The following is a 23,701-nucleotide window of genomic DNA, read 5'->3' as shown; positions in this document are numbered from 1 at the left end:
TTAAAAAAAAAAAAATCATTTAAAAACTGTTATATGACTTCATACCCTTAAATAAAATTAAACAATTAAAACAACTACGAGACCATCTACTGAAGAAGACCAATAGAAGTGAAAGCCACAATGGTAAAATAACATTGTTAAAAAGATCGCTTCTCCCCATTTATGGTTTGCGGATGACATTCATTTCCAACATCTTTTTGCAGATGAAGCTCTGGAAAAGCGACAAAGAATTCCTCTGAGAGCTTATTCACAGACACATTAATCAGGGTCAAATGCAGTCTTAGATAGGCAAAGGAGCAATAAAATATGTAAGCTGCTTAGCTTTTAGGAGCTTTCAATGAAACTCGAGAACTTATTTGAGTGCTTCCTCGAGCAACCCCTTCTATTTCACTGCAGCTTCACATTTTCTCGTCAAAATTAGATATAGCATTTGAATTTGTGAGAATTGAACCACGGCATTTGCCCTATAAAGAGATGAAACTACTCTATTTTAGGGATTCACAATGTTGGAAGTTTTCACTGGATTTGGCTTAAATTTGATTTGCGACAGGAAATGCTCTTTGATTTTGTTCATCAATTCAATCTTTGGTTACAAAAAGGTTATAGTTGTTGTGGAGTGGAGTAAAATCGACAAAGATTCCATTTCAGAGCTTTGGCTATGTCAAAATAGAAATTAAGGTTTTACGGACCTCCTTCAACACATCATCGCTGTGATCTCTATCCCCTTTTATCTTTATGCTTCTATGAATAAAAACATCAATGAGTATCAGGAGAAGCATACTAGGAATTCGATGCTCCACGAGTGGCTGCTACTTTTAATTTATGAGTTCTTTAAAGCTAGGACAATGGGGAAATGAATTAAGTTAAAGAAGGAGGCTAAGAAGGACAGAGTGCACTCTAAAGAGTTGGAAGAGAATTATTTTCCTTCGGACATCGAAGATAGCCTTGATATGCACATTGATTCGAAGAATGATGATTCTCCAAAGGAAGGCTCTAGGAAATAAAGGATTAGATGGGAAAACAAAAGGAATACTACCCCTCATCCCAAGCACGACCTTGATTCCTCCTCTGATAGGGACTATAATGAAAGAGCATAAAGCATGGACACAGGGGAGGATAGTGTTGAAGGTGATGAGGAGATTAGGGAAGGGGAGGGCATGGAGAGAAAAAGGGAAAGAATACCATCACCATCAAAACTCTGAGAAGCAAAGAGGACTCTGTTAATATTTCTAGGGGCCAGAAAAGGAAACATCCTGAGGCTGAGATGGAGAAATAGGGGGTTGAGATGGAAGGGGTGGAAGATGATCTCAATCAAGGTGAGAGAGCTAACCATGAACAAGGTTTTGAGGAATTTGGCACTAGCTGATACAAGTGCTCGATCATAGGCAGAGACATAAATGTGGTATGGAGAAACTTTGACACTACCTTGGCCAAGATGGGGATTAACAAAGAATTAATAAGAACACATGTCAAAGAGGATGACGAAGGTAAAATAAAAATTGAGGAATTAATTGACCCGTCATTTTCAGTGATATAGCTAAGAAGCACCTAGATACGGACGTCATCAACAATGCAAAGAACAACGTGGTAGATAGTTTCTGCACTACCAAATGAAATTTCCATGAAATCCAAGACCTCAAGTATAGTGTGTGCAGCCTTGAAAGAGAAAACTATAGCCTCAAGAATAGGATTTTAGAGGAAGAAAAGAGCAAGGATGACAGAGTGGGGGAGGTTAAAAACAAGGTCTAAATAATGGAGAGCTCTATGCGGATCATTGTAGAACAAAACTAAAATATTCTAAAAGAGGCCAATGAGAATATCAAGATTCTCATCAGAACTAGCAAGGAAGAGGACCCGACCCCCCACAACACCAAGGAAAAGACCCCAAAAGATAGCTCAAGGAAGCACACAAGATCCAACATGAGGAAGAAGGATACCTAGGATCTTGACCAGGAGCACTCAAAAATGAAGGAGGCGTTAGTAGACTGTTGGAACTAGAAATCAATGCAATAGAAATGTTAAGAGAGATCTTCTGAGTGCCCTGGCTTTTTTTGTTTGGCCTGGCTTTTTGTCTTCTCTCCCTGGCTTTTTACTGGTTCCTATCTTTTTATGTGGGGAGTTGTTTCTTTTGTTTTCTTTTAGTATCTGTTGCTACTTTAAGCATACTCTTTATGTCTGAATTTTTTATTGTATGGGTTTCAGGGCCCTGTTAAATTCCATTTTCCTTAATCAAAAACATAATATTTACTAAAATCTTTTAAATAGATTAATACATATTATTTATTTAAATTAAATTTATCAAATATGAAAAAAAAATATTTAAAAAAAACTCATCAAAAATTCTATTATGAAAGATTAATAAGAGATACCAAAAAATAATATGTCTAAAAAATATTCTATTGACTAAATAAATTATAGAAACTTAAAAATAATATTTAAAGAAAAATTAAACTAATATAAATTTTTTTTAAAAAAAAATTAAATAAGTTAAAAACTAAAATCTAAATCAATTTTAAAAATCAAAAGTTAAATGAATAGATCACAACATGAGGTAATGTGGAGATCACAACTAATTAATAGAAAAAGAAAAACAATAGTTAAAAGTAAAGATAACAACTAATAAATATCTAAACAAGAGTTAAAAGTGTAGGGAGATAAAAATTGCCGGTAAATAATTAATGAAACGACCAGCTTACAAATTTTCCATCAAAAATTTAATTTCCGGGAACAAAGTTCCCACAAATAGCTTATCGGCTAAACAAGAAACTAAATTTATTTAAAAAATCAAAATTATAACTTAGTTGTTTTATTTACAAGGTGAAATTAAAGATATGTATTCTTCATTTAAGAATTTCTTTAGAAATTATAACTTAGTTGTTTTATTTACAAGGTGAAATTAAATATATATATTCTTCATTTAATAATTTCTTTAGAATTACTTTAAAACTATTATATTAGTTAAGAAAAATAATAATAATAATAATAAATTTTATATATATATATATATATATATAATTTAGTAAATAATGTTTTTAATAGACATGTTTAAAATATTTATAGTTTATATTACATCCAATTAAATTTGTAGAAATTAATATTGAACATGCATAATTGTCATAATATGTAATTAAGATTTAGAAAATATAAATATGTATGGTAGAAATTTTTTGTGTTTAATGACAATCTAATTGATTGCTTATGTTTCCTATATTCAAATTTAAAATTGAAATATTTTATATGTAAGACTTGCTCTTTGAAATTAAAGCTTTTTTTTAATAAAAAAATTCATTTTAAAACTGTTATATGACTTCATACCCTTAAATAAAATTAAACAATTAAAACAACTATGAGACCATCTACTGAAGAAGACCAAAGGTGGTTTCTAGAAGTGAAAGCCACAATGGTAAAATAACATTGTTAAAAAGATCGCTTCTCCCCATTTATGGTTTGCGGACGACATTCATTTCTGTTAGTCTTCTTGTGCTGCCAGTTGTTCTTTACAGGTGTGAATTATGGGCCAGCAACACTACTATAGCACAATGGAAACAAATCGAAGGAATCCAAAAGTGTTTGATCACAAGCAAGTTTAAAATCAAAAGCACTGTTCCATATGATATCATGTTAAGTGAAATGGGGGCTACTCCTATTGAGGCACTTGCTATGGTTCGCCTTCTAAGTTATCTAAAAAGAATTGAAAAAATGGGAGAGGATAGATGGCCTAAAGTGGTCTTTAGTGACACACTATGTCAGCGAAAAAGGACATGGATGCAACAAAACATCAAATAGATGAGTAAATGGAATATTCAATTCAATATGTGCCCCACAAATAATAAAGAAATAAAGGTCTTTGTCATGGAGAAATTCTACAAGAGAAATTGGAGAAGCGAGATCGGAAGGAAGAAATTATATTGTATAAATGAGTTCAACCCCGCTTGTGATCAACTCCAAAAAGCATACATAGGAGCCAACATTTCTTGGAGGGCTAAAATTCTTATTGCTCAGCTGAGAACCAACTCTCACCAACTTCATTGTGAGATCGGACGTTGGAAGAGGCCAAAGGAGGCTTGGGAAGAAAGAATTTGCAGATTCTGCAATTCTGGGAAAGTGGAAACTGAACAGCACTTTATTTTAGAATGTGAAGCCTACAAGAGTAGTAGAGATAAATTTGCGGACACTATATGTGACAGTTCTTGGCATAACTTATTCAACGAAGAGTACATTGAGCAATTGGGTGGACTCATCATCATCCTACACAAGCAATGAACATTGTTACTTAAGTCTGCTTGAGTTGTCTTGCTGTCCCATAGGCTATTTTTAGCCTCGTGGACGTTAAAATTTTATCTATCTATCTATCTTTCCAACATCTTTTTGCAGATGAAGCTCTAGAAAAGCGACAAAGAATTCCTCTTAGAGCTTATTCACAGACACATTAATCAGGGTCAAATGCAGTCTTAGATAGGCAAAGGAGCAATAAAATATGTAAGCTGCTTAGCTTTTAGGAGCTTTCAATGAAACTCGAGAACTTATTTGAGTGCTTCCTCGAGCAACCCCTTCTATTTCACTGCAGCTTCACATTTTCTCGTCAAAATTAGATTTAGCATTTGAATTTGTGAGAATTGAACCACGGCATTTGCCCTATAAAGAGATGAAACTACTCTATTTTAGGGATTCACAATGTTGGAAGTTTTCACTGGATTTGGCTTAAATTTGATTTGCAACAGGAAACGCTCTTTGATTTTGTTCATCAATTCAATCTTCGGTTACAAAAAGGTTATAGTTGTTGTCGAGTGGAGTAAAATCGACAAAGATTCCATTTCAGAGCTTTGGCTATGTCAAAACAGAAATTAAGGTTTTACGCACCTCCTTCAACACATCATCGCTGTGATCTCTGTGGTCTATGGTGTCGTGGAAACCCTAGTCACAGGGCCAGATAAAATAAAGTAGGCACTCCTGTTTGACATGGTTTTAGTTCCCAACACGCCATGGGTTCGAGCTCTTCTCCCTCCGCCATAGAAAAATGTCAATATTGCTTGCTCAGACAAGTGTAGTTGCGTGCCATCACTACACCATGGCTATATTTGGGCCTTCAATCACACATTAGGGAATTGTGCTACAGTCAGGCAGACATGCGTAAGCATTTACTAGAATTGCGAGGAGAAGCTCTTCCATAGTTTGGCTATGTTTTGCAGGCGCATGGGAGGATTATGACTATGGTCAGAACAATCTAGAATTTTATTTCTGGAATGATGGGCGAACCATTCTAGACTTTTATTTCTCAAATTTTTGGTCTCAAAAAAACTAATTTTACTCTTGGGAAAAATGCTATTAGCCAATGAAAAAATAGACGTTGTTCATTGAAAATTAATTTAAATTTTTTTTTTTTTTTGAACATTAGCATTATAATGACCTTAGTTATAAAAATTAAATATGGACTACCACCAAAAAAATTAGTTCCCTAGGGTTCGTTTGGTTGCAAGAATATGAAATCAGAATTGGCATCTAGAATCTTTGATTTGGGATTCAAGAACTTGAAATCCAGGTTTCGGTTTTGGGAATTCGATTTGGGCTCGTTTGGTTCACCAAGATTTCAATATGAGAATACACATTTCCTCCATTTGGTTGCACATTTAGGAATTGGAATTGGAATACCAACATGAACAAGTTATTTTTTTAAAGATGAATGAAATATATTTTTATTACATCATTTTAGTGTGATTACACATTATATGATTTTGAAACCATTATATTTATTGTCATCAAATTTGTGGAAAATACTTAGTCCACCAAAATAAAACTACATTAATTTATAATTTGTTGTGATATTACTTAACAAATGGTCGAATATTTGTATACAAAACAAGAGCTCTTGGAGAACTTGAGTCCCTGCCCTATGCAAATAGTGGAAGGTATCCAAGGCAGATGGTACTTGTCATTGCATAACACATATTACGAGGTGTTAACAATTCATGTCTCAGAAAAGGTAGTATTTGTCATTGCACAACACATATTGTTAGGTGTTAATAATGTAATTTGCATTGATAATATTTAATTTAAAATGGATAATTTTAAGTTATATGTAAAATACAAAAGTAAAAATTTTCTTTAGTCTATATAATATGTGAATTTAGTGCTAAATATGAATAATACTACTAATTTTTAATAACTTTATAACTAATTTTTTAAAAAAAAATTGTAGAATCTAAAACCAACGAAATCTCAAATTTTATCTAAATTTTGTATTATAAAATTTAATATAAAATAGAAAACGCAAGTATGCTTCTAATAATACAAATATATAAAATGTAAGGTTCAAAAAAATAGAAATAAATATAATATAACAATTGTGAAATATAAAATATATTTTAATTTAACTAGAACAATTTAAGTAGTAAGAAACAAATATAAAAAATATTGTACAATATTTAAACAAAATAATATTTAAAATGAGTTAGAATATATAAGAATTGTTGAACATCTTTATATTATTTGTATTTTTCAAATATTTTTGACACAACATAAAATATATTTTATTTATAATTTCTCATATTCCAAATTTTCATATAATTATCTTGGGATTGTTAATTTTGGAAAAGAAAGTCTAATAATTTCAAAATTTAAACTAGGAACTAAATTAAATTTACAAATGTTCTTTTAGCTTAACTCATAAAACATATAACAAAGTTCTATCTTTATTCAATCGTTCTCGCATAAGGTTCCAATATACAAGGCCGAGTAAGAGGCCAAAAGGCAACACAAAACATGTAATAAAGTTCTATCTATATTAAGCTCATTGTTAAAAAAAAGGCCCAAAATACAAGGCCGAATAAGAGGCCAATAATTACACATAGAAGGTAGCATAAAAAGATTATTTCAGCCTCTCATGCCTTAAACATTTTACACATTTCATCTTACATTTCATCTTTTGTCATTGAACCAATGTTAGCCCTGGCCACCTCTCGTGTCTTACACGTTTTCCACTGGTTTTTTTCATTATGAGTAGTTGTAGAGTCAAACCACTTGAAATGTCCACAACCTCTGCTCCCCTGCAATACAAAATATTAGTTCATACTAATATTATTACATGTCATTAGTTTGAAACATACAATACATAACATGTCATAATTAATAACCTTTTTACTCTCAGGACAACACCAAAATTCATGCCCAGGATTTTTGCTCGTGCGCAACACTTTTAATATGCACGCCCCAGCACCACATGGGCAATTATAAATGGGCACAATTTTCGAATCCATGAATCTTGTATCAAAAAACAATGCACCATGTCTTAATTGGTGTAGAGGCCAAACAAGCATACAAACATTCAGGAAATCAGTTGCAAGGAGGATTTATATTGTTATACGTACTAATGTATAAATGTTATGTAATAAATAGTCAAATAAAATGTTTATCAAGTGGCTAAGATGACCTTAACTTGTTTCAACTTTACTTGGTTCAACTATGGCAAACTTCATGAAGTCCAATACAGTGAAATTCAAACAGAACACCACCCTTCCACGTGATTTTAAGATGAATTTGATCTATGGTTGTGTTGAATCAACTACTAGTTATATTTTGCCTATAGAAACTAAAAAATCAATTCTAAAAAATCAATTCTAATATATACATACACGAGCTGCTAACATTCGTGCTCTTCAATAGAGGCTAACATCTCATTTTAGTTGCAAGTATAATGACATCTCAAATCGAACAAAAAACATCAAATGAGTAGTGTTGTCATTAGCTAATACAATGACATAACAGAGTAGCATCAATCTAAAGTTCATTCTAGTAGAAAACCTTCAGCAGTTAACAACAGTTAATATCCAACTAGCAGCATGTTAACAACAGTTAAAATCTAATATCCAACCAACATGTTAACAACAGTTAATATCCAACCAGCATGTTAACACCAGTTATATCCGACCAACATGTCAATAACAGCTCTCCAACCAGCACATCTCAAACAATACGAGCAACATGATACAATGGAGCATATAATTTTTTATACTATTGATATAGAAAAAGAAATGCAATTCATACATTAAGATAATTAAATTAAATAAGCACATGAAGCACGCACTCCATATCTCACAAAATAAAGCCTCATACCCAACTAGTCAAATCTAATTGTCACATATCAACATATAAGCAAACATTACCTACAAAACTGTCGTTGTTTCATAAAAGAAAGGAAAGTTAAATTACTACTAATTGAGGCTACTTGGTTAAATGTAGAACACACATAGCATAACTGGGGCTCAAGATTGAAGAATCACCAACTCTTTTTTGTGAACTGAAAGTTGTTGAAGTATTCAAAATAAAATCTGCTTAACATGCTGCTGGTAATTCAAGGATGTAACAGTAAACCTCTGGACTGGGTAATTCAAATCCCAACCACAATTTAGAATGTAAGAAAAACACCTTAGTATTATTTTCATGTCAGTTTTGATAAGTTACTATAAAAAATTAAGGATCTTGACACCATAGTCTGTTCGGTTAAAAAAAAGATCAATGTGAAAAGCTCATAAAATCTTGTAAGGAAACACATAAGTATACATTTTAGCACTTTGCACATGTGATGGTCCAAAAATCAATCTGCCCAAGCTTCATTCCTGTTTTTGCACAGTAAAAATGTTTTGCCCTCAACAATTAAGATCTTATCCTGTGTGCTATCAATAGCATTTATTGAGCTCACACTATTCCTCTTTAGAGGCATCCAGAATGAATTAGCTCTATGAGTAAGAAGAATAATAGATCGTGAATAATAGATCTCCAACAATAAGACTTTCAAAAAGCAGATAGAAATGACTATAATGATTGCCAACAATAGATGGATATATAAAACCATATGATTATATTCAGATCATCAAAACATAATTAACAATTTCAACATAAATATATGTTCTATATGAAATAAAACCATATGATTATATTCAAATCATCAAAACTTAATTAACAATGTCAACATAAATATATGTTCTATATGAAAATCCAAAGGTCCTAATAAACTTTTGCCAAAAATTTGTAAATCCTTGGTCACATCCATCGAATGTGATGTGAACCACCAAAATTAAGCAACATCCAACTGTTATAAAACGATTGTCATAACTATGTCAAACATAGTAACTAAAGCCCTAAAAAATTCATTCAAACATATTTTTCTCTCTCATCATCATTCATAATTAAGAACCATTTGGCTCTATCAGAATCAGCCACAAAGGCGTCAAACGCCGTAATCAAAGTACCCATACTAAGTTCACCAATGGCTTTTAGTGTAGCATAGACCTTTTCCAAATCTTTTGTCTTACGCTCTTCACTCAATTCAATAACTTGGGACTTGAGGAGGGTCTCATTTAGCTTATCGATTGAATGAGACATCTTGTTAATAGAATTAGCCATACTAGCCTTCATCCTCTTCAGCCTCCTTAAGGATGATGTTGAACGAGTATGTTTCCCAGTTGTTGTACTAAACTAAGTGGACATTGGAATACTTGTATCTTTCGCATCCAGATTAGAAACAACCCCAATAGGTGTATGAATTGCATCATAATCATCATTAAGATCTACTATCTCATCCATATTGTGTCCTTTTGCTTCTTGTGTAGTGCTGACAATGGCACCCTCAGTGGTATCATTGCCCACAATCAAGGCAAAGTCATTATAGTATTGGAAAGATTGCTTTTTAAACACTTTCGCACTTTTAAATTCCTTCCTCTGCATGTTGTCAAAGATATTGAATTATTCATTTGATTATCAATAATAACTTAATCAGTCATTAAATAACATTAAAATATTCAAATGGACATGTTACCTTAAGCAACTCATCCCAAACAGTTTCATCAGCATCCATAGATTGTGTAGACTCATTCCATGGAAAACCACTAGTATTTTTTAGCTCCTTTATTATTCTATAACCTTGTTTCCAAGTTTTTAATTTATTTTTGAAATTGTCCTTAGACAAGCTCATGTTCATATATGCATTAAAATTTCTTTCAATAGCTGTCCAAGCTTCCTTTTTGAAGCCTCCCTCTCCTTTCCTTCCAAGCGTGACTTGTTCATGTAGCAAGTCCAAAAGCTTACGTTCCATACACAGTTTCCAAAATACCTTTTTCGTAGAAGGTGGTGTGTCAACGACTTGAACGTCATCATTATCCATGCTCATTAGAAGCATTATATATGACATTAACTATTGTGTAATGCATACAAAGTAGATTTGCGGAGGGTAAGTTAAAAACATGTGTATTATAGTGTCTTGAAGTCATTACAAGTGAAACACAATCTTTTAAAACTCATTTGAAGACAGAAAACATAATTGTGCATAGACATCTCGAAAGGAGGCAACATCTAAAGTTAGATCAAAAAATAGTTAGCCTATGGTGGATGGAACAAAAAAAAACTCAAGCTCACCAAAATTCTGTATCCCATATCAAACATGAATGAAAATGGCAAGCATAAACATGAATGGAAATATGTCTATAGACAACAGCAACCCAAGCAGGGGCTAATAGCAAGGTGAAACAAATTAGTGATGTGTCGCATTTGCAAGGATCATTTATGCTTATTGAGGATACAAGTACACATCTGTGCATCTGGAAGATCATTGAAGTACCACGATTGGTACTAGGCTATTAACTACTGATGAATGCAATGTCATTCATTGATTTAACTACTCAACTGAAGTCGACAACTATTGAAGTGTAGCAACAATATAGAATGACATCTCATCTACTTTTTACAACTTGTTCTAGCATATTATAGTTATACATTTATGACACTATCTTAATGATGTGAACAATAATTTTTAAATCAATTCTCTTGTACAAGACAAACCCATTTCCTCAGTACTATCAATTCTTTGTCATCGCCAACTTTCATCCTCGATTAATGAGGGCATTCACAGAAACATTGATGATATCTTCCTCTACAAACAATAATTTACTATGTTTAAGCCTATATTAATATAGTCCTGCCTATACTTTATTAGCATATTTGCAGATTGTGCATGAGGGCCTCTCAGATCAGATCAGTTCAGGACTTCCAGGTATCTCTTCAAAAATTAAGAGTACCCATTTCATTAAATATTATCATGCTTATTGTTTTCCTTGTTCATCTGACTGATTTAATCACAAAGATTATGTTGCACCCATGAATTTATTTCTCAATATTATAAATATCACGGGAAGGTTCTGATGATCTCATTATTTGGGTAGTATAGAAAACTAGTTTGCTATTAATCTTGATAATCATTTCTACATGATCATCCTACACGAATTTTGCAGTTTGTTATTAGAGTTTCAGTCCACTTTGAATTGCAAAATCATAATGTAATGAAGAGGACAATCCTCCAAATAAAGCTTGAGATCTGTTGTGAATTCATTCTAAGCATTTTCGTATTCATTCCAAGCAACAATAAAGTAGTTTTTCTCATTGTGATTCTGAAATATCAGTCACAATAGACGCAAGCAAGTTAATTTCAAACATTGAACTTCAAGAGACCTTTTCACACGAAGTCACATTGCACTCACATTTTTTATCTTTTGTTCTTGCAATGTGGGAGGAACTAGTAAGTCATAAGGTGTGTATATGAACATTAGGCTATTTCATTCTCTTTTTTGGTTCTATCTTGAATATATGATTTGTAGTTGGCTAGATTATGCTCATTCTTTTTGTCTTTTTTATATTAGATAATTGAATCATTATATAAAATAATCTCCTTTGAAGCTCTTGAATAGTCTACAAAATGCAAACTACACTATTGGTAGTCTCGGACAAGCTACACTACTCTTTTGTTTCCTTGATCTGCAATTGTCTTGCTCTCAATATTGTCACCTAACTTCTTGAGGCTTACTGAAGAAAACATTTAAACTGCCTAAGATTAGTTCTAAAGATATTGTAGAAATCATTCGTCAATCAACTGAAATCATGTTATAAATTGGTAGCAGTTATTTGATTAGCAACTTTCTCATATGTGGGTAGCTAACTAGTAAATCAATATCACAAATTATGGCAAATAACTAGAGGATTAACCAAGTAATGAACATAAATTTGAGACAAACTAAGAATCTCATTCAAGTTTTCTGACTGAATCCTTATTAAATGTGCCATATGTTTCTCTACTAGAACATATAAAGACATATTTACCCCCAACTGAAGATTTATGCTTCTTTTACCAATGTGTAGGTAAGGTATCAGGATTATATTTAGCCCCTTTTCCAGACGCGAGATACAATTTAGAGTACTTACATAGAATAGTATCACCATCTACTAAATGTATCAGCCATATTTACATTAAAATTTAAAACAAAACATAATAAGTTCAAAAGTGTAAAAATGCATATTAATGAACCAAACAAGTTAAGAACAAGATGAGATATATATTTTTTCAAATACCTATGCTGAAGCATATAGTCAATAAATAATATCCTTCATGCAAACTTTGAGCACACAATGTGCTCAAGACTCAAGAGTGATGTCTTGAATTATTTAACAATGCCCAGAAAATTCATCTTCAGTAAGCATACTAGTAGTGTTTTTAATAAAAAAAAAATATAAGAGGTTTAAAAACCAAGAACACATTCAAAAACACAAACAAGAAAAAACATGATGACTAGTTTTTTCAACAAAATTCTGAAGCATATGTCAATAATAACATCATTAATTAAAAATGTGAGTAGTCGATATGATGACTAGTTCTGATTTTAAAATTTTGTCTCAGCAAGCTTGTGAACAAGCTGATATGCAGAATCAAGCTCTGAAGTCCTATAGTCTATAAACCTGAGCAACTAAGGCAATGGGAAAACTGTGTATTTGAAATCATCATATTTACTCGATGACTATTGCAATTAACGTGAAGGACAACTAAGAGAATGTAGGCCAAATTTGCAAACTCTCCAAAAATACAACGCTTTATTCTTGTTGGCTTATGCTATGAACTTTCTAGGAGGGAGCTTTAACTAGCATCTGTGCATTCATTGGGAAAGCTAATAAAGTTCAAGAATAGAGGTGTAGGGATTGGGTGGTTTTCGGCTGATAATGAAGGAAAGCACAGGGACGCCATTTTAATTTGAGGAGCAGGGTATTGAGTATTGAACTAAGATATGGAAAAACATTGATATGTGTGGTTCCCCCACCTCATATGTATTTGACTTCTCATACACATGTTAGTTCACTTGATTTGGAGAGTGAAATAGAAGTGTCTAAAGATAAATGTAGTGCAATTTTATCATGTTTTAATTCAATGAGAAAGTATCAAAATCCTCAACACAAGAATTTCTCTTTCAATTTGCTAATTACTAGCACATGTAATTTGTGAAAAAAGAAGGAATGATTCAAAATGATTTTTCAAATTTAGAGCTACAATAAGATTGTTTTGATTGTTGTAACAAGATGCACAAACAAAAAATGGAGTTTACAACTAGTATTAAATACTACGCTTTCACAACTAAGATGGAGCTCTATAATCATCCCACATCCTTTTTGCTATTTCATCTCGAAACTCCCACACCCCCCGCCCCCCCCCCCCCAATCATCTCTATCACGTTGAGTCATCCCATATGTCTCAAGTATTGGTACATCCATCCCCTCATGATCATCTTCCTCTTCAATGTCAACTTCAAAAGTAATGTCGTCTTCTATGGTGATGAAGTTGTGTAGTATGCAACACGCCAAAACAATATTTGTTTAGGTCCTGATTTGATATGACATCGCATGTCTTAAGATAGGAAAGCGCTACTTCAAAATGCCAAATGTGTGCTCTATTGCATTCCTGAGCGATGAGTGTTGGTGGTTAAACAACTCTTGTGGAGTGTTTATTGGGTTTGCCCTTGAGAACTCTTTTAGGTGGTAACGTGTGCAACGATAAGGCGCCAGAAATCTAGGTACATTGGGATATCTTGCATCCACTAAAGAATATTTTCCTACATAAAATGAGGTATATTAATATATTTTATTAAAAAATGTCATATGCATCAGTATATAAATATATTTGACATACCAGGGGGGACTACCAATGGATTGGATCTTGACAAGGTCGAAGCTAGAACATGACTATCTGCAGCTGACCCTTCCCATCCAACAAGGATGTACTGAAACTTATAATCGAATGAAGACACACCCATAACATTTTGTGACAAGTTTCCTTTTCTATCGCGATATGGAGCTTGCATGTCAACATCAATAGTGACCGGAATATGAGTTCCATCAATTGCTCCCACACAATCCTACATTAGGAAAATTTATAATCAAAAGGACATGTAATAATATAATTTAGAGTTGAGGAAACAAAAGTGTACCAATAGGGTATGTACCTTGAAGTACGGATCAAAATGATCTTTCCCACTAATTTCTGGAGGTGTGTGGACAAAGTGGCAAAAGAGAATTCTCATGGACTGCCAACACTGTCGTCAAAACCTTATGGAAATATTGGCTGATTGTCTCTCCTGAGTGACCAAAGTTGTGAGCAATCTTACGATTCCTTAGATTATGGCCAAGAGTATGGAGAAACATCACTAGTTGTTCTTCTAGAGTTAAGTGCATAGTATTTATGATGCTTCCTTTTTGCCTAAGAATATTTGCTAGACGAAAGAAGGTTCGTCTACTCATTCGAATTTGATCATGACAATCAGTCTCATTTGAATATGCAATATGTTTATAAAAGGGAATCTTGCCTCTTTTGTGCTTGCATATTGATCTTCTACCTTCTTGTACAACTGTTGCTATTGATGCGGCAAAGGCTGCAAGACTAACTACAAGAGCACAAATGACTCGTCTCTTCCTAGCAACGTGCCCTAGAATATGTTTGTCTTTGAGCACATCCATCAACACCCTAAAACCAATGTAGAGAAACTTTTTATTAGATCTGTGGAATTACTAAAATTCAACTAATCCTATGTTAAAAAATGATTAATGGCGAGAGAAAATTGTACCATAACCAAAGTGGAAATAGTTAACCACCCAATCTTTGGTTGACAAAATTTAAACATATTTACAAGACTATTAGACTAATAATAATGAAAAGTGTAGCTTTCCTATTAGACTAGTGTTGTCATGAGTAAGGACTGACTATTCATATTTATAGGACAGTGGAGTCTTATATTTATGATATTTCTACATCAAAAAGAGACCATCTTTTAACATATGCATTACATAAACTTAATCATGATCACATGAAAAATGTATTCCTATAAGCCAAATATCAATCGCACATTTTAATAGAACTGGGATTAAAATATATTGCATCTAATAACTTTTCAAGAAATAAATCTACTATTCTTCAAGCATATAAAATATATTGTAGCAAATAATGACTATAAATGAGAAAAATTAATATCTAAATCTGTTTGTATTAAAAATTTCACACACAACTATGAATTAGATTTAGGAATATAACCACAGATAGGATTTAACAAAATCTGTCAAATGAAAAATTGACATACCTATCAATATGGCCTAATATATCTTCCTTATAGAATGCTCAAAAAAATTTGTAACATTTCAAATAGAAAGAACAACAATACTTTTGCATTGCTATTAGTTTATATGACAACTATTACTTCTGCCTTGTTATTAGTTTGTACGACAAACATAACTTTAAAATAACAACAGACTTTTTTTTATCTTTATATTGGTGACAGGAAAGAAATAATCAAATATAATATGAGCACAAAGAACAATGGCGTGATATAAGAAAAGAAAACATCAAACACAACAAAAATAATATAAGATCGCTGCAAATAAACAATGTAATGGAGTGGATATAGATGCATTGTACATTCAAATCATAATTTAATCATTACAGTTTTTGTAAGGCTACACTCCCCAAGCAATCAGATGACACGATGGTTATTAATTTTTAAGTTTTTACTTTATCTATTTTGAACAAATTGTCAGCTAGTTAGCCTCTTCCCGATGCAAGGAATCAAAGGCTAGGCATAGTTTTCTTGAAGAAAATAAAAATGATAGCTATTTTGAAAAGAAAATTCCGTCTGGGCGTTGTGGTTTTCCCACCAAACAAAATGACATGGTTGGTGTAGGCATGTGCCACCTCTCTACAAACAGAAATAAGATTTGTTCAAAGATTTATAAAATCAAATGCAGGTATAATTTCAGATTTAAAACACATATCTCTAACAATTCTTTTATTGAAAAGAAACAGGGCTTCATAAAGCATTCAAATTCTAAATTTGATTGTGTGATTTCGCATGCTCTCCTCTCTTTTTTTCGTCTTTTTTCCTTTATCATTATCTTTCTCTTCCTGTCCATTGTTCCTTTTCAGTAGCCTACTACATTTTATACTTCTTTACACAATCAACACCACAAAACAGAAATGAAGTCCCTAATTTTTCTCTCTAAAACTTAAGATAAAATTAAAAAATATAATGGATTCAATGAATTCTAGACTTCAAAAGATTGTATTGAAAGCAACAAGCGAATAAATTAATTCCCATAAACTAAATGCATCCATTCAACAGAACAGTGATCAAAACCATCTACCAAAACAGTTTAGAGAACTAATAATGAACTTCCTTATGTCCTTCCCAAAATGTCATACATTTTCAGTCATAAACAAACAACTGCAAAACTGTAGATTAAGCATTTTTAGAAAAGAGGAAAAAAACAAAACAATTTCATTGGAGAGGCAACATCAATAGCTTAGATCTACAAAAAGAATAAAAGAATCCCATAACATCTTAGATCTCTCAAAAAGAATAAAAGAATCCCCAAGTACAAATTTCTTCTTTTCCCTACTCAACTCAAATCCACACTTACAAACTCCGGAGAATCCTCAACTTTCTTCTTCTTAGCACAATCATCACCATTTTCACCCTTCTCCTCCTTAACATCACAAACCACATGTGCCCCACCTGAGGGCTCCTCCTCAACCCTAGCACTGTTCTTATTCTTCTTCCCCTCCAAATAGAACTCATTAAACACATAGTAATGAATGATACAAGAAAGTGCCAGAGCAATCCACTGAACACAAAAGATCAAAAGAGAAAGCCCTGCTTTCAACTTCACCAAACTAGCTCCCTCATCAGAAGAAGATGGTTTCTTTAGATGTTGCAGAGACCCTGCTAGCTTTGTGAACAATACAACACGCCAAAATGCCTTGTAAGATTGCAGTAACAACAGTCATGACAACGTGACAAGTGTAGCATTCTGGTTGGCTACAGGAAACACAACCTACTATACCAGAGACCACTGTGAGAACATCTATGATTAGCAAAACCCAACCCCACCTAGTTGGGTTTAGTTTTATTAGAAGAATTGCAACAAGGATCTAGCTTTAATATTAGCTTTGGTAAAGGTTGTGTGTATAAAGGGGGTTTTAAAGGGATTTCTTGGGGAATAGGTGGCCTTTGGGGGATCTTTTAAAAATTTATTGAAGCAACGGGTATGTAATTTTTGTCTGTTTGTTTAGCCAAACGATAGTTTACTTGAGAATCACAATCCATGGCGTTTAAACAAACCCATAGAGTTTGGCCAATTAATTTCCCATAAGCAATCTTACAAAAATGTGGAGGTTTAAGGCTAGACTGATCTTTCGCAGGGTTTAATCAGCATTCAATATCTCGCGTTCTTCTGCAATCACGAACAAGGTTCAAATCGTAGCTGCAAGCGAGCATAATTAGGTAGTTTCTACAATACACATTCGTTTTTGTTCTCATGCTAAAAATATTATTAACCCTAATGCAAATACACATTCGGCTAGTCCTAAAGAAGATTCGTATAGTTTTGATAAACCCCAGATTGAAAGTATTTTTCCTATTGATGATTTCGAAAATGAGCAGAGAACGAGAACGAGCATACCTGTCCATATGAGCATACCTAATAAACCCCAGATTGAAAGTATTTTGCCTATTGATGATAAGAAATGTCCATACCTGCAGAGAACGAGTAGAGGCCCAGATGAGCAAGGCGTGAACTAGGCGAGATGTGCAGAGGCGGGAACAAGCAAGGCCAAAAATGTGGTCGAGTGCCAAATATCAGTCCATTGAGCGGACCCGACAAAACATTGTTTTTGCAATAATTTGTAATTTGTAAAAATGAAATTAAAATAAGAATTTGGACAATTTCACTTATTTTGGTGGAAGACCGAATCCTTGTTTTGGGGGGCCAAATAAGGATACCAGATCCCACTTTTTTTTAATTCCCATTCCCATTCAGCGGACCCAAATAGTGGATATAAGAATCTTGAGAATTCCGTATTCTAATTCGGGCTCTAATCCACGAGCCAAACGGGCGGGCCCTAAGGCAGCGAATTAGTAAGGCAGGGAAACCGTTAAACATTCAACGTAATTTTGCATTATCCTCTGAATCTTTGAACTAAAAAAATACCGTATTGCAGGGTTCATGCGAAGACTACACGTAGTATGATTGAAAAAACAGTGATCCAATGGAAATAACGGAGATTTATGGGAAGATTTCCTGTTTTTATTATCGTTCTCTGCTTTCATTGCTCCCTGCTACCGTTACACAAATTAGGGTTCAGAAATTTTCGTTAAATGCAGCTGTTCCCTGTAACCTACCGACTCTACAACCAACGAAATCATTCGGATATTGAATGGCATGGTGACGAATTTAACGGAGGGCTCTTGTAGGCAAATCTTTAAGGAGAAGGTTGAGTTGGGTTTATGAGTTGAAATTTGTGCGCGCTAGGGGAATTTGGCCAAGCACGCAGTTTGTGAGGGCGCTAAGGACAGTGCAAAGTTACCAGTGGCGGGTTGAGGAAGCTCAGGTAGGTTTTCTTATGGCTTCCTCTTAAAATGGATTCTCAATACAAATGAGCAGAACTTGATTTTTTTTCTTGCGGCAAACTTTTTTCCTGTGCAAACCACATAAGAACTATATGCCAAAGAGATGGGGAGATGGGAAAGTATTTCATTTCCCCATTTTTGAATCTTATCAAGAAATGGCAATGCTGTGTGTGGTTTGCGCAAAATGGTTGCCCCAAGAAAGCCTTAAATCAAATGTTTTGTTGTTTCACATGCTCATTTATATTGATAATGTCTGTTTAAGGGAAGACATAGGAAATTTATCTAGAGAACCCCCAACCTGTCCCTGGTAAGTTTTGTGCTGACCTTAGCTTCTTCAGAAACTGCGCCCACGATATAATTTCGTTTCCATTTTTCTCCAATTTCTTAGTACAGTGAAACAGAACTCCCACGCCGAGCTGAAGACATTTTAGATTTTGAAATTTGCTTGAAAGAATGGTGATAGACATACTTTCTTTAAGAGTCACTAAGCAAAGTTCCGAAAACTTTTACACAGCTATTGTCCGCTTCAATGGTAGGCGCTTTGATTTCTCGGAAGATCTGATATGTGCAGAAAAATTTCTCAAGAAAAGTCACCGCGCAAAATGCCAGCTTTCCATATTTGTTTGCTAGCCGCAGCAATTAGGGTTTCTGGTATGTTGTTAAAATTCATTGTTTTCTGTCATCATTTTTCTAATTACCATTTCTTTAGATCATTTTGTCAACAGCAATGCCTTTCTTTGTCGATGTTGTATATTTCCATTTCTTTGAGGTAGGGAAGTCACTGAAATAGTGATTCCCAGGTTTATGAGGTGATCTGTATCTTTCTTGGTTTTTGAGCTTGGCTACTACTTGCAACACACAGCGAGTGCGACAGTTTGCAATTTTGATAAGCTGTCTTTGGTTTATTTGAATTCTCAGGTCATTTTTCAGCAGGTAAAAATGGCTGCTTTATGGTTGAATTGATCCATGCTATTGCTATCAGGATTCAACCGTGTAGTTTTTGGGGTCAAATTCATTGACCCATGTCTCACGAAGAATGGTTTGCATGAAGACATCTCATGAGAATGAGTGGAATATTTAATAGTATGCTCATTGCATCTAGCTGATGGTCATAGAGGTGAAGCACTAGGACTTCCTGGGATCACCCATCTACTACTCCAGCTTGAGCACACTTAACTCTGAAGTTTGCTCCATGATGAAGCTTACTCTGCTTGCAACCCCTTCGCAAAAATTTCAGCAACTGTTGTGTCTTATTAACAATTCATTAGAAAGACCCTTAAGTTCATCAATTGATAAGTAGGAGATATTTTCCAAAGTAAGTTAAATCGTAATATTGCTATCATATTACAGTTGAATCCTGATAGTGATATCACAATTTGACTTGCTGTGGAAAATATCTTCTACTTATCAATTTGAAGTCTATTGAACTGTTAATTGTTCCTAACATGTTAACAATAATTTTTCGTAAATGGTCCCTATAATATTTAGTGTGCACCTGGGTCAAAAACCCCACGCACCGGGTGTGCATACATCCTTGATGCGGGTACTTCACGCACCCGAGTACCCCCACCACAGCCAAAACGCTGCCGCACCACAACTGCACTGGTCGGAGCACTTGGGTGAGACATGGGGACACAAGTGTGTCTCGGGTGCAAGGGTGCGTGCTTAGGTGTTTGCAGGGTGCACCCATGGTGCGTGAGGGCCGATATGTTGGATGAAAAGTAAAAAACAAGACTCTTTTTGCTTTTGTTTTTAATTTTATTTTTAAGCATGGGAACCATTTTTATTCATATTTGAACAATGAATTTTGAATCTTTCATCTTTGTCATTTGATAATTTGATAGTCAACAGTTGACTTACATGGTACATCATACTATGTATGGCTTATATTTTTCATTATCATTATCATTATTATCTTTAAAAGTTTTAGCATTTATAATTTTACTAAGTTCAATGGTCATTTGTAATGGTTGTGAAGTTTCAAGTTTCAAGTTTGAACTTATGGTTTGTGAATCTTTTAAACTTATGGTTTGTGAATCGCATTTCAATTTTCTATATTCAACTAAACTTGGTATTTAATATTGAAGTATCATTTCATAATTAGCATTTTTAGTCATATATGTATACCATACCTCCCCCCTCCCCCCACCGCACCCTGCCGCTGCACACCTATCATCCCCAAATCGAGGCCCTTTTTTCCCGCACTCAAAATTTGTCTTGACGTCTCCCCTGCACTATTGTACCCTCGCGCTAGTGTAACACTAATAATATATTAAATCTATAGCCTAGAAATCAATGAAGATAAAACAATAATAAGAAAGAGCCAAAACTGAAACAATAAACACCAGAGATAGCATGGGAAAGCCCTTCTAGAATGAAGGGACAAACCCAACCACACAACAAAATATCATTTAATTATCATAAAATTCAAATGTACAATATCATTCATTGATGCAAAAATATAACAATAGGAGAGACTCTTCGTATTACCATTGAAGGTCTCTTGAGTATTCCAAAGAATAATTCTTTAAAATACAACTCTATGTATTTCCATGCCCCAATGCATGTTGAATGACACATGCCATTATAATTTATATTACAATTTAATCATAAGTCTCCTCTTCAATTGAAGGTGACCATAATAATAATGGCCATATTTCTAGAGATAAAGATCTCTATCGCAGCTACAATCTTTAACACTCCCTCTAAGCGAGAGAGAGATCTTTAGCTAAACAATTAGTCAAGACTGTAACCAAAATGTTAACGATAAAATCTCATCACATAGATCCTATAAAATTCATGGAATCACTCAACATGAAAACCTATGACAATTACTCATCATTAATAATCATGGAATCGCTCAATCATGAAAACTTGTAACAATTACTTATTGTTAATAATCATTGAATCACTCAACATGAAAACCTGTAACAATTACTCATTTTTAATCATCATGGAATCACTCAACATGAAACTTGCAACAATTACTCATTGTTGTTAATCATCATGGAATCACTCAACATGAAAACTTGTAACAATTACTCATTGTTGTTAATCATCATGGAATCACTCAACATGATAGATTTGTAAGACAAATAGCTAAACCTTTAATCATAGGCTCTCTCAACGTGAACTGTCATGGAATCTCTCAACATGACATCCAACTCCCATCATAGAATCTCTCAATGTGATGACATAATGGACTCTCTCAACATGATGTTCACTATCGCATAGTGAAAGAGTTATCATAGCTGATCTTACAATCTTATTATTGATTACACATGAATAACAACTCATAAAATCATGTAAAAGAAACATAGGGTTTTTAAGAGAACTCCCTTTCAATCAAGAACAACTCCCTTTGATGCAACCTCTCTCTGAAGCTGATCATCTCCCACTGAATCATGAGTTTCTTTTGAAAAAAATATCTCCCCATGATCTTAAACAACATTCTCATGTTCATGCATTCAAAGTCAAACTCCTCCTCAAGGTGACCCCCTATGAACAAGAGACTCAACATGTTGGCAAGTAGATGAACAACCCCAGCATGCAATACACGTGATAGAGTGCCATACTCGGTGTTGTTTGACTACTTTATTCCACACAAGAGCTCCCATTTTCTCCAAAGTTGAGGAAGATGGAGCAAACACAGGTTTCTTCTTGAGGGGTTGGAATGAGATCCTTCTCAAAAACCTGATGGTATAGTTGTCTTGTCTTGAATCCTTGGGATAATTGTTGATGAATTGCCACAATGAATACTGCAACATTCAATATCACAAATAGAGTGATAAGCCAGGCACCTCTTTTCCTCCCGTTATGTCTATCATTAAAGAACGACACCGCAGAAGCCCTATTGCAAAATCATGAATCGGGTGGATTGTTTTACTGTCTCTTCGATTGATATCACATCAACCTCATCAGGGCATAGACTATTTGCATGAAGGACCTGGATAATAGGTGTATCATAGTTTACAGATTCTGTCCCCTCCAAAGTGTTCCATCATGCGTTACATATACTCACTATCATGGCACATGAATTTACTTCAATTATTGTTATTGAGCCGTTGCTTGAGCTGAGGTTGAGACACTTCATTGTCTAACTTTTAGCAAGTTAGAGTGGACGAGAGAGTAGTCACCGACGATAGAAAAGGAACAATAATAGTCACCGATGGTAGAAAAGGAACAATAAATTCCAACTTTGCATTCACATGACACAAGAATGAGCTTCGATCACAATAAACAAGTGAAATAGAACTTTCCATCTCTTGATGATTGCATTGATGTGCAAAGATATAAAATATATGAGGTTGGACTACTCCGACGAGATTGTAAAACACTGCCCCGTTGCTCCTCCTCTAGCACTTGATGCTTCCGCCTACGTCCTTCCAAGGAAACTAAACTGCCACTTCTTGACAACTCATATTTATAGCTGAGTCATCCCTCTTGAGTTTACATCCTCCATGCAATCTTTCTTGATCAGCTTTGGATTTCAATGGCTAGTCGCAAGGTGAGAGATCCAAACGTTTGACATTTCAATTGATGAAAAGAAGGATGAATCAAAGTCTTTAAAGAAACCAACGCATATGAATGAATTTTTTGATAGCCTCCACCAACATTGCTAATCATATATGATGTCAAGTAATCGGAATAAAATAGAAAACTATGCTGAGAAGCTTGAGTGATGCCAATCTTTTCTCTTTTGATCGCGATGGTGATAAAGATTGATACTCTTGTGTCCCTTGATCAAGTACACAATTACTTTAACCAACATATGATCAGAAGGTAATCGGTAGAAGGTGTATTCATGAGACTATTTCATCTCGACTTGACAAACCATGCATGCCTTACGAAGGAGGGGTTGTTTGCCCGATATTTATTCAAAAACATGTCACAATGAATACTTTAATTTTAAAAAAAAACAAGAATATATTTATGTCGCATAAAGA

The 23,701-nt window shown here is 34.0% G+C and overlaps 2 protein-coding genes, 1 long non-coding RNA gene and 1 pseudogene across 3 annotated transcripts in view; 1 reads left to right on the top strand and 3 right to left on the bottom strand.

Annotated features, from left to right (window-relative positions):
* Window positions 1–9,471: 9,471 nt before the first annotated feature.
* On the bottom strand, window positions 9,472–10,156 carry LOC149567446 (uncharacterized). Its single transcript, XM_089816638.1, has 2 exons — window positions 9,812–10,156; window positions 9,472–9,714 (listed from the first exon to the last, which is right to left on the bottom strand). Exons 1-2 carry the CDS (start codon window positions 10,154–10,156, stop codon window positions 9,472–9,474), a joined length of 588 nt encoding a protein of 195 aa, XP_089672764.1.
* Window positions 10,157–15,763: 5,607 nt separating this feature from the next.
* The window catches only part of LOC149567443 (FKBP-like peptidyl-prolyl cis-trans isomerase family protein), a 272,211-nt gene continuing 264,273 nt past the window's right edge, over window positions 15,764–23,701 (bottom strand). Inside the window, exon 8 of the mRNA XM_089820634.1 lies at window positions 15,764–16,046. The gene's annotated coding sequence lies outside the window, so the exon portion shown is untranslated. The remainder of the gene's footprint in view (window positions 16,047–23,701) is intronic.
* LOC149567445 (uncharacterized) lies at window positions 16,684–17,453 on the bottom strand (annotated as a pseudogene).
* LOC149567444 (uncharacterized) lies at window positions 18,315–20,572 on the top strand. Its single transcript, XR_016361630.1, has 2 exons — window positions 18,315–19,406; window positions 19,674–20,572. It is a non-coding gene; the product is annotated as an uncharacterized LOC149567444 (long non-coding RNA).

This window comes from Cupressus sempervirens, chromosome 3 (assembly GCF_028749045.1).
Source record: "Cupressus sempervirens isolate cs-2001-9-10 chromosome 3, ASM2874904v1, whole genome shotgun sequence".
Taxonomy (NCBI): Eukaryota; Viridiplantae; Streptophyta; class Pinopsida; order Cupressales; family Cupressaceae; genus Cupressus; species Cupressus sempervirens.
This window is presented reverse-complemented; position numbering and strand designations above follow the sequence as displayed.

Bases quoted from the DNA above. Each gene is read 5' to 3' on its own strand.
- LOC149567446 (XM_089816638.1), bottom strand. From the start codon at position 10,156: ATGGATAATGATGACGTTCAAGTCGTTGACACACCACCTTCTACGAAA. The intron at 9,715-9,811 runs GTAACATGTCCA...GACAACATGCAG, and splicing joins TTTGGGATGAGTTGCTTAAG to AGGAAGGAATTTAAAAGTGC.